General features: G+C 57.6%; 3 protein-coding genes across 6 annotated transcripts; 2 read left to right on the forward strand and 1 right to left on the reverse strand.

Moving 5' to 3' along the window:
* The first annotated feature begins 405 nt into the window (after positions 1 to 405).
* Positions 406 to 3,568, forward strand: CNTD1 (cyclin N-terminal domain containing 1). Its single transcript, XM_009953008.2, has 7 exons — positions 406 to 577; positions 674 to 749; positions 990 to 1,164; positions 1,674 to 1,836; positions 2,312 to 2,456; positions 2,817 to 2,913; positions 3,407 to 3,568. The coding sequence occupies exons 1-7, from the start codon at positions 406 to 408 to the stop codon at positions 3,566 to 3,568; spliced, it is 990 nt and encodes a 329-aa protein (XP_009951310.2).
* An 888-nt stretch (positions 3,569 to 4,456) lies between these two features.
* BECN1 (beclin 1) lies at positions 4,457 to 8,872 on the reverse strand. 2 transcript variants are annotated; one of them, XM_086477830.1, is made up of 11 exons: positions 8,746 to 8,872; positions 8,596 to 8,663; positions 8,459 to 8,517; positions 7,932 to 8,022; positions 7,538 to 7,674; positions 6,849 to 7,043; positions 6,529 to 6,675; positions 5,909 to 6,058; positions 5,768 to 5,828; positions 5,189 to 5,331; positions 4,457 to 4,849 (listed from the first exon to the last, which is right to left on the reverse strand). In XM_086477830.1, the coding sequence occupies exons 1-11, from the start codon at positions 8,870 to 8,872 to the stop codon at positions 4,681 to 4,683; spliced, it is 1,347 nt and encodes a 448-aa protein (XP_086333956.1). In that variant the 3' UTR covers positions 4,457 to 4,680. The 2 variants fall into 2 exon arrangements, with proteins under 2 accessions (XP_086333956.1, XP_086333957.1); XM_086477831.1 differs by lacking the exon at positions 8,746 to 8,872 and having other exon boundaries at positions 7,932 to 8,038; positions 8,596 to 8,635.
* Positions 8,873 to 9,163: 291 nt separating this feature from the next.
* On the forward strand, positions 9,164 to 14,104 carry PSME3 (proteasome activator subunit 3). Of its 3 annotated transcripts, XM_086477834.1 has the most exons (12): positions 9,164 to 9,235; positions 9,852 to 9,884; positions 10,206 to 10,268; positions 10,768 to 10,872; positions 11,180 to 11,228; positions 11,858 to 11,974; positions 12,266 to 12,281; positions 12,462 to 12,552; positions 12,798 to 12,865; positions 13,018 to 13,072; positions 13,317 to 13,403; positions 13,885 to 14,104. In XM_086477834.1, exons 1-12 carry the CDS (start codon positions 9,194 to 9,196, stop codon positions 13,963 to 13,965), a joined length of 807 nt encoding a protein of 268 aa, XP_086333960.1. In that variant the 5' UTR covers positions 9,164 to 9,193; the 3' UTR covers positions 13,966 to 14,104. The 3 variants fall into 3 exon arrangements, with proteins under 3 accessions (XP_086333960.1, XP_086333961.1, XP_086333962.1); XM_086477835.1 differs by lacking the exon at positions 12,266 to 12,281 and having other exon boundaries at positions 11,858 to 11,970; positions 12,484 to 12,552; XM_086477836.1 differs by lacking the exons at positions 12,266 to 12,281; positions 13,885 to 14,104 and having other exon boundaries at positions 11,858 to 11,970; positions 12,484 to 12,668; positions 13,317 to 13,354.
* The last annotated feature ends 536 nt before the right edge of the window (positions 14,105 to 14,640 follow it).

Raw genomic sequence — 14,640 nt, forward strand, 5'->3', positions numbered from 1 at the left:
CTCCTGCCCCTTCCCCTGCTCCTGCCCCTTCCCCTGCTCCTGCCCCTTCCCCTGCTCCTGCCCCTACCCCTGCTCCTGCCCCTACCCCTGCTCCTGCCCCTACCCCTGCTCCTGCCCCTACCCCTGCTCCTGCCCCTACCCCTGCTCCTGCCCCTACCCCTGCTCCTGCCCCTACCCCTGCTCCTGCCCCTTCCCCTGCTCCTGCCCCTACCCCTGCTCCTGCCCCTTCCCCTTCCCAAAAGCGGCCTCATCACCGAGGGGCTGTGGCTTCCCGGTTGTGCTTCTTGCGCCCCGAGGCCCCAGCGTGGCTGTGGTGGAGGCTCTCGGGGCCCTTTCCTGCCGGTGGTGGCAGGGTGCCACGGTGCCACTGAAATTGACCCTCAGGCTTCCAACCTGAGCTGCTAAATGGGGTCCCAGGTGCGAGCAGCGTCCCGCTGCCGTGACACAGGCCCTGTTTTTGGCAAGGTCGCTCCTGAGGTGATTGAGGACATGCTGATCCATTTGGCCACGGAAAATGAGAGGTTCCTGAGCGAGCTGTCGGATCAGGCCGGATGCTTCAAAGAGTCACAGATAGTGGGTGAGACTTTTTTCCAACTACAGCTGACTCCTGAGATGATTAACAGCTTTATAATGAGGTTCAGGTCACTGAAGTGAGTGTTGCACTTTTTTGCAGAATTTATATTCCTCTTGTCTGAAAAATGGCACTTGGGCCAATCAGCAAGGTACCAAGCGGTGGAGTTACTTGAAAGGTAATAAACACCCTGAGTGTTCGGTGCTTTTCTGACTTCTCTCACGTGGTTACGCTGTGTGTGCTCTACACCACTCCTTCAAGCAATGTCTAATGTTTTTTGCGTGTCTAGAGCTTTGTCTCTTTACTCATTTAATTCAAGTTAACAGCTGTCCATGTATGCTGGTTACACACAGAATTGCTTTTCTTCCTTTTTCTTAGCAGAAGAGAACTGTTTTCTGAGCAATTGTGGGTTTTGTAGGTTTATGATCAAGCAAGTGGAACAAATCTGCAACTCCTCCAGAGAGAACGTTAGAAGTGGTGAACGAGGGCAAGGGAGCAGCCGGAGCTCTCTGCAGGATCAGATATACAGCACGTTTGTCCTGCGGCTTGTGTCGTGCGTCCAGCTTGCCAGCAAGCTCTCCTTGCACTACAATGTGAGCCACCTAAACCTTTTCTTGTCACGCTTTTTAGCAGTGTAGTTAATTATGTTATATATTAATCTCTTAAAAAATGATTTCCTCTTTGAAAGACAATAGTGATAATGAAATGCAAAGGATACTGAAAGAGAGACTGCAATCTCTTCCATCTAGGGCAGGTTAATTGTCGCTCATCAGGTAACAATTTGTCAGGAAATATTCCCAGTACTGGTGAAAAAGCCTGGGCAGTGGGAAAACTCGGCCTGTTGTCGTCGAAAGTTGTCTGGCTCCGGGGGGGTCGTGCCTGTCCGGGGAAGGTTCATGGCACAGAGGAAACCTGCGGGAGGGAAGGTTGGAGCTGGATTTCTCATGCCGGCTTACAGGACAAGTCAGGCAGCGGGGCCAGCCGGCAGCGCCGTGGCGGTGGCTCATGCTTAGACTCCAAGGGAGGAGTAAAGCAAGGAAGTGCTTTGCTCTGAGCAGGCACCTTATTGCCTCGAAGGTAATTTGTCTGTTTTCCTCTTCAGATAGTTAACAGCGACACAGCTCTCAAATTTCTGCAGTCCTTGAAGTACTCCTACACCAAACAGGAATTGCTCGAGTCGGAGCTCGTCATTTTAAAAACTCTGCACTTCCAGATCGAGGTGTCAACTCCTTTGGCTTACGTGGAATTGCTTCTCGAGGTTTTAGGTAAGAGCACCAATAGGAAGGAAAGAGGTTTTTTAAAAGCGTAGTAGAGCTATTGCTGACCTGAACCAAAATGCCTTGTACTACAGGGTTTTGCACACTGTGCAGGCACACCAGACTTCCCGGATTGTCCAGGGCTTTACTTTCCAGATGAGAATCTTGTCCTTATTAGAATCTGATGAACGTTGTTGGACAGCCAGTCGTGCCTCATTCACGAGGAGTTTAGAACCCCCAAAACCTCGTGTAAGGACACATTTTCTACAACAACCCGCCATTTTCCTTGCCCAGGTCTTACAACCTGAATTTCAGAATGAGTGAAATAATGAGGAGATAGAGAAAGCCTGTGGCCCCAGGCCGAGGCATTCAGAAAGGGCAGTTGCCACCAGAAACCCTCATCCCTCACTCACGGCAACTAACACTTCATCCCAGTTCAGTTCAAGGGCTGAGTGTGGCTGATCCCGTGTGATCTCTGTGCTAGGACACAACGGCTGCCTGCTTCCTGCAGAACCGTTACACCAGATGTGTGTGCAGCTCCTGGACTTCTCCTACCTCACCAGAGACACCATCTACGACACTCTGTTGAAGATTGCCATCGAGAATTCGACACCAAACCAACTGCAGGTGTAAGTAGTTTACCTGACTGTTACTGAAAATAACTATTTGAAATTACAACCCTTAAAAAAGCGAAGAAGTAGTGGCATAATGGGAATTATGCTCTTTTGGGGGCTTTCAGCATTATTTATTGATCTTAACATAGCAGTTCAAAGCAACATGCTCTGCCATGTGGGCTTTAGGGGTGAGCTAGGAAGTGCTGGAGTTACTTAATTGTAAAGCCAGCTTTAGCACTGCCCGGGTTAACCGCCTCGGGCGTTATTTGGGCTGAACAAGCCCACGTGCCCGTAGGCTGTGTAGCGGTTACAGAAGAGCTTTTGAACGGCAAAGCTGGCAGCGTTTTACACCAAAAGACGCTTTTACTTCTGCAGAACAAAGTTTTTGACAGTCAAGGAAGATTTCATGCTCCTGGCCGTGGGAATCATCAGCACAAGCGTGTTCATACTGAGCGCCGGGCACTGGCAGCAGGTACAGTCGCTCTGAACGCGTTGGCTCTGCAGGGAGAAAACGCGGGGGCTGTGTGTGTTCCAGCACAGCGAGGGGAAGGCAGGCTCTGCCGGGAGGGGACATCTTCCAGGCTTTTGGCAGGAAGCGTGTGCTTTGGTGGGAGCGTGACGAGGCACACGGGCCGCCCTGCAGGAAGGCTTCTGCTCGCACAGGGCGAGCGCGTCCTCGCTTCAGCCAGGACAAACCCTGCAGGCATTTCACTGGCTGGTGGAGAAGCAATCCCGTGGGACAACTCGCTGCCCAAATGGCTACTGAGCGCTGCCGCAAACAGCCTACTACGTCTCGCTTCTGTAGTGGAAGCAATTGAATTGAAAAAAACCCAACAAAACCCAAACCAGCTCTTGCTGAAGTGTGCCCGTGGAGCACGTGGAGATTTGGAGGAGCAAGAAGTGTCTGTAAACTCGCGTCTCTCGGGCGCTGTAAGGAAATATTTTCATTTTTATTTTTTTTTAAGGTGGTGGAGCACTTACACCGCATCACTGGCATTACTTCGCAAAGTATCTTGGAGTTCTCTTACGCGGTGCTGAAACACGTCGTGGGCGGTAGCGCTCCGAAGCAGCACCGCAGGGACGGGGGAAGGACGGCTCCCGGGGACAGAGCTGTGTCTCTCAGATAGAGCCCTCGGGGCCCGGCGCTGCCGGTAACAGCCCATCGTCTGCGCCACGGACGGGGCATCAGCGCGGCCTGGGTTTGCTTTTGGTGTGGGATGGCGGGTGCTCTGCCACACCGCGTGTGCTGGGTGGTCGTTGGGGAGCTCGGCCTGGTGGGCGGTGCGCCGGCGCCGCGAAGGGAGCAAAGCTGCGTCTAGAAACCCCTCTTTCTGCACCCAAAGCTTTACTGCAAGAGCTGCATCTTCTAAGCTCTGAATGCAAGTTGTGTGTGAACCAAGAGAAACTCCCAGCCCTGTTTGAGAAGGCGTTCACCTGCACGGCACTCTGCCTGGTGCCCTGTGGCGAGAGGCAGCTCCCCGGCCCTCGGTACGGCCAGGGCAGGGCCGGCTTCTCCCCCTGCTGCGTTTGACAGAGCGTGTTGTCCCGGGCCCCTGCGGCAGCTGGAGGGGAGCAGGGCTGGGAGATGGGTGCAGCCCCGCAGCTCTCGCAGTGACGTGATGCCGCGGCAGCAGGCGCCCACCTGCTCGGGGGGCCGTGCTGTGCCTGGCGCCGCGCTCCTGCAGAGCAGGGCTTTGTCTACCCGGTGCCCGAGCGGCTGCGGGGAGATCTGCCCCCAGGTGACGGCCTCACAGCTGGCACTACTGCAAGCAGTGTCCAGCCTTGGCGAGCTCGGTGGCTGACAGGACGTAGGAAATTCTGTTTCAAACTCTAGTTACCCTTTAACGACCAAGCAGAGCTTCTGCCAGTTCTTCCACGTTATTCCCCATGTTTGTAACATTTTGCTTCTCTGAGCTGGGTTAAGCTGTAACGGAGCAGTAGAAACCCACTGCTGTTCTGACGGTCAGCAGTAATTTGTATACATATCTATAAACCCCAAAAGTACCAGTTTAGCATCTGTTTAATAGCTGAATTTTTTTTATTCTGTTCAGCTCAATGATATAACTTTACATATTGCTTTTCCATACACTACTTGTAATAATGGTATTTTAAATAAAGTGTCTTGTGGATTTTTGGTATTGTAAACATTTTGTACTGGTTAACATTGAGACATCTTAATTTGACTTTCTCCAACGAAATGCAGACGCTCTGCAGGTGCCAGGACGAGTTCTTCACACGGTTACTTGTTGTAGAATTGGGATGAGACCCAGGCAAGACCCCACTTCAGGTTAGTTAACATGAATTTTAGTGCTTTTGTCCATTGCTCCTCAGAGTTAAACTGTGTTTTAATTGAGTAAGAGCCACCACTGCCACCTGTGTCTTCAATCTTTCCTTTCTCCACGTCCATCCTGTATCACACAAGGTTCCGTTAGTGCACTGCTGCTGCATTTCAGCTCAACGTGACGTCAGGTGCTGAAGTCTGCACCCAACAGGCATACTGCTCTACGTAACAATACTTAGTTTTTAAAGGCATCGAGCCGCCCTCAGGTCTTTGTCTGAGGAACCAGCTTTAAATTTCAGTTGAACTAAGCCCAAGAGGGGTAATGCTGCACGTTATGGAGACACCAGCCGCTGCCAGAGACTGGACTGGAGCAGCGAGCAGCGCCGGGGCTGGCGCAGAGGCCCGTTAGAGCCGCGCGGGACAGCACGCAAGGGGTTAACTTGGCACGCTATGCACTGGCGCTCACCTGTATGGCAAACAAAACCGGGTTTCGCCTTTTTCCACTTCCTCTTTGAACTGCTGGACGCAGTCCAGGAAAGCCACCATCGCGTGATCAAACTTGTTGTCCCAGAAGAACCGGAGGCCTCCGGAACAGTACAGGGGAAGCTCCTGGAAGAGAGACGTGTTTCAGGCACCACAAGCACGTTTCAGACACGGTCACGGCAGCTCTTCAGCCTCGTGTGAGGCTTAACTTTGTCACAGGACGCTTAGAAATGGTTTGTGGCACAAAGAGGAGTGACTCGTTCTGTGCCCAGGGCCGACCGCGCGCAGGCTGGGGCTCCCAGCCGCCAGCAACCACCCCGAGTCATGCGTCTTCCTCCGCCAGCTCAGGAGTGCTGTCGCTTCTGATGCTACTGGATGGCAGAACAAGCGCCTCGACAGAGGACGTGGAGCGAGGCACCATTACGTTGGAGAAGTCGGGGCAGCTGGCGCTCCCGCACCACAAGTTCCAAAAGAGCTGAGCTTGCCTTCCATGTCCCCCAGCGCGACCGGGGCTCTGGGGCGCTCGAGGTCAACGTCCTCCACTTTGCGCAGGGTCTCTTACCTTTGACTTGTCCGTGAGGGACTCTAAGTACGAGTGGTTGCCGTACGGCACGAGGCGGTATCTGAAAGGAGAGGAGGTTCACAGGCAGGCGAGTCTGCCTTCACCCCGGCCGCAGCCAGACCCGTCCCGTGTCGCACCCACCTCTGAAACTTCAGGCCCATTTTGTTGGCGAGGGCGTGCAGCAGCAGCACAGTCTGCCCCCAGGCAGCGTTGATCTCGTTCCACTCCACAGGGACGCTGGGGAGGCGGCCGAGCCTGAAGTTATTGATTGTGCCAAACTGCCCGCTGTGCCTGCGCCAGAGGAGTCAGAGATGAGTGCGCTGGGGCAGGGGCAGCTTCCAGCCCAGTAACTGCCCGAGGGCCACGTGCCCATGGCTACGGGCCGCAGACACTGACCGAGCGATGGAGGGGCTGGGGGCTCTGCTGAGAAGGTGCACCTGAACACCAACCACTTGGTATGGAACAAACCGGAACCAAAACCCCGAGCAAACCCCCCGAGCTACCTGCTCCGCGAAGCCTGGCACAGAGCGCTGCCGTTGGCGAGCACAGGAGGTGCCGGGTCGTTAACAGGGCTCGCTAACGAGCCGTTTCAGTCGGACATCTGAGCAGTGCCACAAACCTCTTGGCTGACACTGCTGGGAGCCGCGAGCGGTTGCTTTGCCGCGGGCAGCTGTGACCTGACCAGCACCTTCCCTGCCGAATGCGGCGCCACTTAAGCGGCCCCGCGCTGCCAGCTCGCGGTGTTCCAGCGCCCGCGTTACCAGATGTGAAAGGTGGCGTTGAACACGTTGGTTTTCTTCAGTTTATCCAGCTGCATCTGGGCGTAGCGCATTTGGTTGTCCACGCTCTTCAGCTCATCGTCTAGCTCCAGCTGTTGCCTCTTGAATTCACAGTATTCTTTCTGATACCTTTTAACAAAAGCAAGACAAGAAACGCTAAAGCACAAGCTTTTACAGAGAAGCGATTGCTCGCAGTGTGCACTGGGTGCATTTGGGCGTTCTTTACAGGTTTCTCCGTGTTATAACCTCATTCATCTGTTACCTAAAATCCCTGCCATAAACTGCAGTTATAGTTCACTCACTGAGCTTCTTCCTGCTCCAGCCGCTCTGCCTCCGCCCTGACTCTCTCGAAGTCTTCAGCCACAACTCTGCGGTTCTTCTCAACATCCTCCAACTCCTGAATCAGCTGCTCTTCCTCCAGTGCAAGCTCCTTCAGTTCTGTTTGCAGTTTCTCCTTATCATCCTCATTCATTTGTTCCAGGATCTCCAGACATCTCCTAAGGGAGAGCGACACGGTTACCAAGCCAGGGACTCTGGGGAGCCCCCAACACCAGTCCCCGGTTCCCCAACAGCTTGCGCACGTGAGCAGAAGTGCAAACAGGGACCCCGACCTCACGGGCGCCCCCATTAATCCCGAGCTCTCCGCACTGACCCTGCACCGGGAGGCAGGAGCGCACAGAGCAGAGCAGGGCAGCGAGATGGCGGCCGAGGATGTCACCGCCTGTCAGCTGCTGCCTGCAGGGCCCTAGGTCGTACGGGAACGCTGCCGCGTGGGCAGTGCCAGCAGCCGCTGCGGTGGGCTCGCAGACCGCAGCGGGAGCCGATGGCTACCACAGGCCTCCCAAAAACTAGTTTTTCATCTCAAAGAACGCCCCAAGTGCTGAAGTCAGGGATGTCTCTTACGGAGCACAGCAAGCCGGATCATGGCCGTTCTCCTTCCCCGGGTTTCAGGCTAAAGCAGCTCGGCCTGGGGTCACCCCGGCTCACTCACTTGTAGTTCTGGCACTCGTTCTCTGTGATGTTGAGCTGCGTGTCCAGCTGGTCCAGCAGAGTGTCCGTGCACTCCTCGCACAGCGGGTGATCCACATCTGTCTGCCCGGACATAATGTCGAAGAGGTCACCGGTGACCTGCGGGAGGAGCTCGCCGTTACTTCGGGTGAAGCTGCCGGCACCTGCCGGCTGGTTTTCACAGACAGGCTTGAGCTTCTTCAATTGACACAGTCACTTTCGCAGGTCAGGTCTTGGTTTAGAGCAAACCAGCTTTACTGAGCTGCTCGCCAGCAAAGACACCGGAAGGCCAGTGCTGCGGGAAACCTTGCAGAGCAGCTGGAAAAACGGATGCTCCGTCCAAAACTACCTGAGTTTACCAGCTCCGCAGAACTTGCCTTCAGCCTCCGGCTGAGGTTTTCCATTGTGCCGCCATCTGACGCCTCTCCGATCAGCGTGAAACTGTTGGCGCTTTCCGTTGACATCATTCTTGGAAAGAATTTTACTGAGAGTTGAGTGCCGAGGGGAGCCGGGTCTAGTGCTGGGCTTAACCCTGAGACTAGCTCACGCGTGGGAAGGAAGGAGCCCACGGGCCGCGCTGGCAGAGGGACGGGCTGCCCGTGTTCCAGGGCTCTACCGGGACAGATTTGGGTTGACCCGGAGCCAACAACCATCCTCCCAAACACCCGCCGTTACGGACGCCCAACTGGCTGCACTGCCCACGGGGGAGCCCGAGGGTGGCGGGGACCCTTTGGGGGATGCTCTACGGGGGTCACACGGGCCGGGCCGTTCGGCGCCACGGTAATGCGCTCCCCCGGGCAGCGGGGCCGCCCCGCGGGGGCCCAGCCCCGGGCAGCCCCTCAGCGCCGTCCCGGGCTGCCCGGGGGAGGCCGCTGGGGGCTCCCAGCCGCGGCGGCGGCCGTACCTGGCCGGCGGGATGAACCTCCGGGACACGCCATCCTGCCGGTTCTCCGCGAAGGCTTCCTGCGGGGCGAGGGGACACCGTCACCGGGGAACGCGGGCGGCCGTCGCCCCGCCCGGCCCGGCCCGGCCCCGCCGTACCTCCGTCAGGGCGCTCTCCTCTTCGTGCGCGTCGCCGGGCCGGGCAGGGGCGGCGGTCAGCAGCGGCGCTGCGGGAGAGGAGGCGTCAGCCGGGCCCAGGCCGCGGCCCCCGCCCCGGGCGCGGCCCCCCGCCCCCCGCCGCGCCGGTACCGGTGAGCTCCTGGATGGTGAGGCGGTCGAGGATCTTGAAGGAGGTGTCGAGCTTCAGCGGCTGGCTGCAGCGCTGGCAGACGAAGCTGACCTGCGTGGTGCAGGCGGGCGGGCGGCCGCCCTCCATCCCGCTCAGCCCCGCGCCCGCCCCGCCATCGCCGCGCGGCGGATGTGACGCGGGCGGCGGCGCACGGTCCTGGCAGGGGTGTAGGGGCGCCGCGGCGGCGGCCATTTTCCCTCGCCCCGCCCCGGATGGCGGTGTGAGCGGCCAGGACCCGGCAGCGCGTGCGTGCGCGGTAGGGGAGGGCGGTCACGCGGGCGGCGGGCGCGCGCGGCATTGGCGGGCGCGCCGCTGTGAGGTCAGTTCCGGTGGCGGCGACGCCGGTGGTGGGGCAAGGCGGCAGCGCGGCCCCGCGGCAGAGCGAGACCCGACCCGCCCGCCGCCGCCATGGCCTCGCTGCTCAAGGTGGACCCGGAGGTGAAGCTCAAGGTGCGCCCTCGCCGCCGCCCCCCGCCGCCTCACGGCCCCGTCGGGCTGGGCGGGCGCCGGCCCGGGCCTCGGGGCGGGGCGGGTTCGGAGCCGCCCCGGGGCGCCGCCCGGCCGCTTCGCCCCGGCCGTTGGTGGCACGGCCCGCCCAACGGCCCAACCGCCCGGCGCCGCCGCCCCCGGCCGCCGCCGCCGCGACCCCGCAGGAGCGCCGGGAGGGCGGGGCCGGGGCCGCTCTGCGGTTCCCCAGGCGGTTCCCGGTGAAGGGCGGTCGCCGGCCCCGGCGCGGGCTGGGCATGACGGCGTGGCGGGCCTCCCCCACCGGCGCCGCAGCCGGTTCCCCCGTCGCTCTGCGCCGCCCCTCGCGCCGCTGGAGCGGCCCGTTGAGCCCGGCCCGTGCTGGCGAGGCGGGCGGGGAGCTGCTGCGAGCGGCCTCTGGCCGCTGCCGCCCGGTGTCCGCGGGCCCTTCCAGGGGTCGGACGTTTCTGACGAGCCGCATCCGGGGAGGTCCCGGGTCCGGGCTGTAGCTGAGCTCCGCGGCTCAGGGCCCGGGGCTCGGCCCGCGCTGAGCCCTGCTGCTTGAGGCTGACTCCGAGCTCTTGCTTTTTCCCTTCTGCAGGTCGACTCCTTCAGGGAGCGGATCACGAGCGAGGTGAGTATCCCCCCGCCGCTGCCCCACAGCGCGGTAGGACAGGAAAGAGGCCGTTTGGCCGTGTCTTTCTGACAGACCTGGGGGCGATCTGAGCCTCTCCTGGAAGCTTGACAGCGCTCAGAGCATCAGTCACCAACTGGAGTGAGGTTACGTAGCCTCGTGGCTCTCTGGCATCTTCTCACCGTGGCTTAGTGTGACAGGTCTTAGCGAGCCTGTGTTCTCTCCTGCTGCCCGCCCTTGGACAGCTGATTCCCCTGGTGTTCTTGCCTGATAGTGGGAACCTCACAGGGTTGTTTCACATCATTGTCTGTTCTTTCTCAGGCTGAAGACCTGGTGGCAAACTTTTTCCCAAAGAAGCTGTTAGAACTCGATGGCTTCCTTAAGGTGAGGTGCATCTTGTCCTCTATATCCTTTTCTGTTTTCAAGCCATGTGTTGAAAGCGACGTGGCAGGTCTCATCCTGTGTGTTTCTTTGCGTTCCTCACCTTGTTACAAAGATGTGAAGCAGTGGCCGTTGCTTGCGTGCATTTGAGTGCTGTTAGCTCTAGAGGGGGTACTTCCTTTTTCAGGTTTCTTGGTGTGATCACCACATTTATTTTTCTTATGTATTCGGCAACTTGGGACTGTCCTTGGTGACGCTGTGGTCGCCCAGGGACTCCAGCAGGCAGTTGATAGCTTTGGTCAGTCTGAGCTGGCACGCTGTTCTGGGTGGAGGGAGGTCTCGTCACAGGCCTATTGTTAGTCTTTTTTTTTTTTTTTTTTTCATTCATCCTTATTTTCTAGTTGGGTAGGGGGGAGCTCTGAGTCTTTTGTCTTCTCGTTGTGTTTGCTACGACGGAATTTGTTTCTTCATAATTAAGTTACGAATCTGCTTTATTTTCCAGGAGCCTATCCTGAACATTCATGATCTCACTCAGATCCATTCAGACATGAACCTCCCAGTGCCTGACCCAATTCTTCTCACGAACAGCCATGATGGACTGGACGGGGTAAGGTTACTCTCTTGGCTGTGATCCCTGCTTCTGGTAATTAAAACTGCATGGCTCGCTCTGTGCTGGAGTAGGGTGCTCTTATTTAATGACAGGCCATGGCTCTCACAAAGGCTTTCAGGCGTTGGTCTCTTGAGCCTGGGAAGTCTGCTGGAGGTAACGCAGGGCTCTGCAGTCCTCCTTTGTTTTTGAAGAGGATGCTTAGAAACCAGGAGCGTAGCAGAGGCTCTAAAGTTTTCCTTATTTCCTTTGCAACACTGTTACAGCTTGCGACTCGTTTGTGAGTAAAACGTTTTGTATATTTTAGCCAAATATGAAAAAGAGGAAGCTGGAAGACCGCGAAGAGACCTTTCAGGGTAAGAGTCCCCAAGTCTCTTGTGTTGCTGCCCACCCTTTGAACCAGTGCACCGTGCCTTAGGGATGCGAAGTCACTTGAACCCCACTTGTCCTGTCCTGCTCATGCAGGCCTGTCCCCACAGCCTCTCAGAGCCTGGCCTGCAGACGTTCTCTTGAGGAGGAGTCAGGTTCCAGCTCTGTGCAGCATAATTAGGACTTCTCTGATAGACATAAGTAGTGCTGGCTTGAGCTTGGCCTGCTGGCAGAGGCAGCTGATCTCCCTGTGGCTCTGTGCTGAAAGCTCTCCTTGTCTGGAGGAAGATACCAGGCTTTGGATTAAGCTGAGGCAGAAACAGCTCGTACACGTGCATCAGGAAAACCCTTTGTGCCCAGCCTCGGCAGCCTAGAGCTCTTCAGCTCCCGTCTCTGCTCCGTGTTTTCTCTTTTCCTTCCTTTGTGGTAGCTGCTGTTGCCCAGTGTCAAGTTTCCCCTTCCCCACAGGTTAGCCGTAGCCTGGCTCAGTCCGCAGGTGTAGCCTGGCCCAGCCCTTTGCGGGAGACGAGACGCCCAGTGGACCTTGGGGCTGATCCCCGGGCGCAGCCGTTCCTGCGCGTGGCTGACGCGAGGCCTTTTCCTCCTCTGCCGCCAGGTACCAAAGTGTTCGTGATGCCCAATGGGATGCTGAAGAGCAACCAGCAGCTGGTGGACATCATTGAGAAAGTGAAACCAGAAATCAGGCTGCTTATTGAGAAGTGTAATACGGTGGGTGCGAGCGCTGGAGCAAGCGGAGGCAGTAGGATGCTTTTGCTTCTGGAGAGGCAAAGCTGCTCTGAGGGGAAGGGGCAGGTCCCTCCGTGGGTGAGCAGAGGCAGGATTCGTCTCGCAGTGTCTGAAAGGGGCTAGGAGGTGGGTGTAGGGAAGTAGTGTGGGGAGCTCTGTAGCTCACCTCCTGGAGGAGGATGGTGCCTGTTTCACAGGCTCTTTGAGGCTTTTCTTCACCCTCCTTTTGCACAGCCACGGACACCTGCTGAGAGCTGCTGTGGCCCGGGCAGGAGAGCTTCCCGTGGGAAGCAGTGCTTGTGCTGGCTTGTGTGGTGCCCTGGCCACATGGGAAATGGTCTCCTCGGGAGAGTTGCGTGAGCGTGAAGGACCTGCAGGGGTTTATGAGCTGTGTGGCAAAGGCAGGGTCCCGGGGGGGGGCTTTTGGTAAAACCTTGGAGAGAGGTCTCTGCGGAGATGTTGGCGTTGATCAGTGCTGTGATCTCTCCACTGCAGGTCAAAATGTGGGTGCAGCTTCTCATCCCGAGGATAGAAGATGGAAACAACTTCGGTGTTTCTATTCAGGTAAGGCACCCCTGGCTCTACGCCCTGCTGCAGGAGAGAGCTGTGCTCCGGGGACGTGGATCTCCTGGGTTCCTCCTCATCTTCAGTTGGTGGTGTCCAGCCGCTGCAGTCGTGGGGTTGGTTTAGGTTTTAAAACCCAAACCTGAGCTTGACATGGCGCTGCCGGGACGTGTTGCTGCCTGAGCCCTGACGGCCAGCTGCAGCCTCGTGGCTGCAGGCCAACGCCTTCCTTGTCTGCCCCACAGGAGGAAACAGTTGCTGAGCTTCGAACTGTGGAGAGTGAGGCAGCGTCCTACCTGGACCAGATTTCTAGGTAGGTGTGCAAGACCAGACCTCTTTTTTTGGGATCCCCTTGGGAAAAGTGAAGTGCTTGGGGAAGGTCCCTCAGCTTTCCTAGGGCAGCTTGGGCCTGAAAAATTCTTGGTGCCATTTGCCTGACCTTTAGTCTCTCCCTTTTCCCAACAGATATTATATCACAAGAGCAAAGTTGGTGTCCAAAATAGCTAAGTACCCTCATGTGGTAAGTAGAGATTCACGTGTTAAATGCTGCTGCTTTTGGGGACTCTTTGGGACGCTTCATGACTCTCTTTTTTGAGCTGAGGATCCTGGGGGAAAAGGGGGGATTGTACAAGGATGCCGGACGTGTGCGTTAGAGGAGAGCAAGCTGAAGGGAGGGATTTCCTTGTGAAAGGCAGGAGCTTCCCTTGGTGTCCGGGAGGCACAGCTGAGCTCAGGCCACTCAGCCGCGCCTCTGCTCTCTGCAGGAGGACTACCGCCGCACCGTGACAGAGATCGATGAGAAGGAGTACATTAGTCTGCGCCTGATCATTTCAGAGCTGAGGAATCAATATGTAAGTGAAAGCCTGAGCTGGCGCTGGCTCCCTGCGCGGCTGTGGGGAGCGCCCTTTTGGTCCTGCTGCCCCCTTCCCCGTCGGTGCCCCGAGCCCTGGCGAGAAGCCTGAGTCCTGCCCGCTCCGCTCTGGCTCTGCCTGTCCGCCGTCTCCTAGAGATGCGGGTGTTCCCAGCTGAGCGTTCACAGAGGTCTGCCACAAAATATTCCTTCCGCCCCTGTGGGAACCTGTGATCCTAAACTCGTGCACTACGAGCCGTTCCTGGGGTCTGTAAGAAAAGTCTTTTCGGTGTTACCTGCAGTGGCTTCTGTGCAGTCGGGCTGAAGGAAGCCCTTGCCTTGACTGGGCGTGTGATCGCACGCAGGGGTTGAGGGTAGCGCCAAGGGGGGCTGTGCTGCTGTTTTAACCAGGGCCCGTTGCGAAAGCTGACCACTGGACGGCTTCATCCTTCTTGCCTGAGTCCTGTTCTCCCTTTTCGCAGGTCACTTTGCATGACATGATCCTTAAAAACATTGAGAAGATCAAGAGGCCTCGGAGCAGCAATGCTGAGACCCTCTATTAAGTGTCAACGTTTGAACTTGAGAACTGTTCAGTCAACTAAAGACCGTCATTGCCTTGGTTTGTTACGTGACTATCGAGATGGGAAACTGGCTGGAAATAGTATCGCATTCTTAGTTAAACTCTAAAGAAATTCTCGCCTAGTTTTGTGATTGGTTTTGTTCAGGTCTCAGGAGCTCTCCCTCCCTCCCTCCCTCTAGTAACTGGTAATGAGAAGGCCGTGCTGCTTTGGGGTGCCCTAGAGGCCACTGCAGCGTGGGGCACCAGCCAGGCAGGAACATTCCTTCATGCCTTTCTTCCTACCTGAGTAGGAACGGCACTAGAGACCAAGCCCTTGCCCTGGCCCATCTCTTGGCTGGAGGCTTCACTGGGGCCTCTGGGAGTGGGGCAGAGAGTCTTCAGCAGGAGGTGCAGCGGTGGAGAGGCTCGCTCTCTCCGCCGCTTGCTGTAGTTGGGCCCCGCTGCCACCAGTGCTCTGCACTGGCCCGTTGCAAAGACGGGGACCTGCCCCTTCTGGGCTGGTGGCACCCGCCATGCTCTGGTCCCGCTGGGTGGTCTGCGCTCCTCCTCTGCCTCTCTCCGGGCTCAGCAGAGCTTCCCCGTCTGCCGCTGCCTCGCCGGCGCTGGCCGGAGCAGCGCAGGGCGCGAGGTGGCACGTGACGCGAGGGCTGGGTGCCGT

This window comes from Leptosomus discolor, chromosome 25, assembly GCF_034619465.1.
Source record: "Leptosomus discolor isolate bLepDis1 chromosome 25, bLepDis1.hap2, whole genome shotgun sequence".
NCBI lineage: Eukaryota > Metazoa > Chordata > Aves > Leptosomiformes > Leptosomidae > Leptosomus > Leptosomus discolor.

Coding starts and splice junctions, on each gene's coding strand:
- CNTD1 (XM_009953008.2), top strand. CDS start 406: ATGGGGTCCCAGGTGCGAGCAGCGTCCCGCTGCCGTGACACAGGCCCT. Junction 750..989: donor GCGGTGGAGTTACTTGAAAG/GTAATAAACACC, acceptor TGGGTTTTGTAG/GTTTATGATCAAGCAAGTGG. Junction 1,165..1,673: donor AGCTCTCCTTGCACTACAAT/GTGAGCCACCTA, acceptor TTTCCTCTTCAG/ATAGTTAACAGCGACACAGC.
- BECN1 (XM_086477830.1), bottom strand. CDS start 8,872: ATGGAGGGCGGCCGCCCGCCCGCCTGCACCACGCAGGTCAGCTTCGTC. Junction 8,023..8,458: donor AGGTTCATCCCGCCGGCCAG/GTACGGCCGCCG, acceptor ATTCTTTCCAAG/AATGATGTCAACGGAAAGCG. Junction 7,675..7,931: donor ACCTCAGCCGGAGGCTGAAG/GCAAGTTCTGCG, acceptor CTCCTCCCGCAG/GTCACCGGTGACCTCTTCGA.
- PSME3 (XM_086477834.1), top strand. CDS start 9,194: ATGGCCTCGCTGCTCAAGGTGGACCCGGAGGTGAAGCTCAAG. Junction 12,553..12,797: donor ACTTCGGTGTTTCTATTCAG/GTAAGGCACCCC, acceptor TCTGCCCCACAG/GAGGAAACAGTTGCTGAGCT. Junction 12,866..13,017: donor TACCTGGACCAGATTTCTAG/GTAGGTGTGCAA, acceptor TTTTCCCAACAG/ATATTATATCACAAGAGCAA.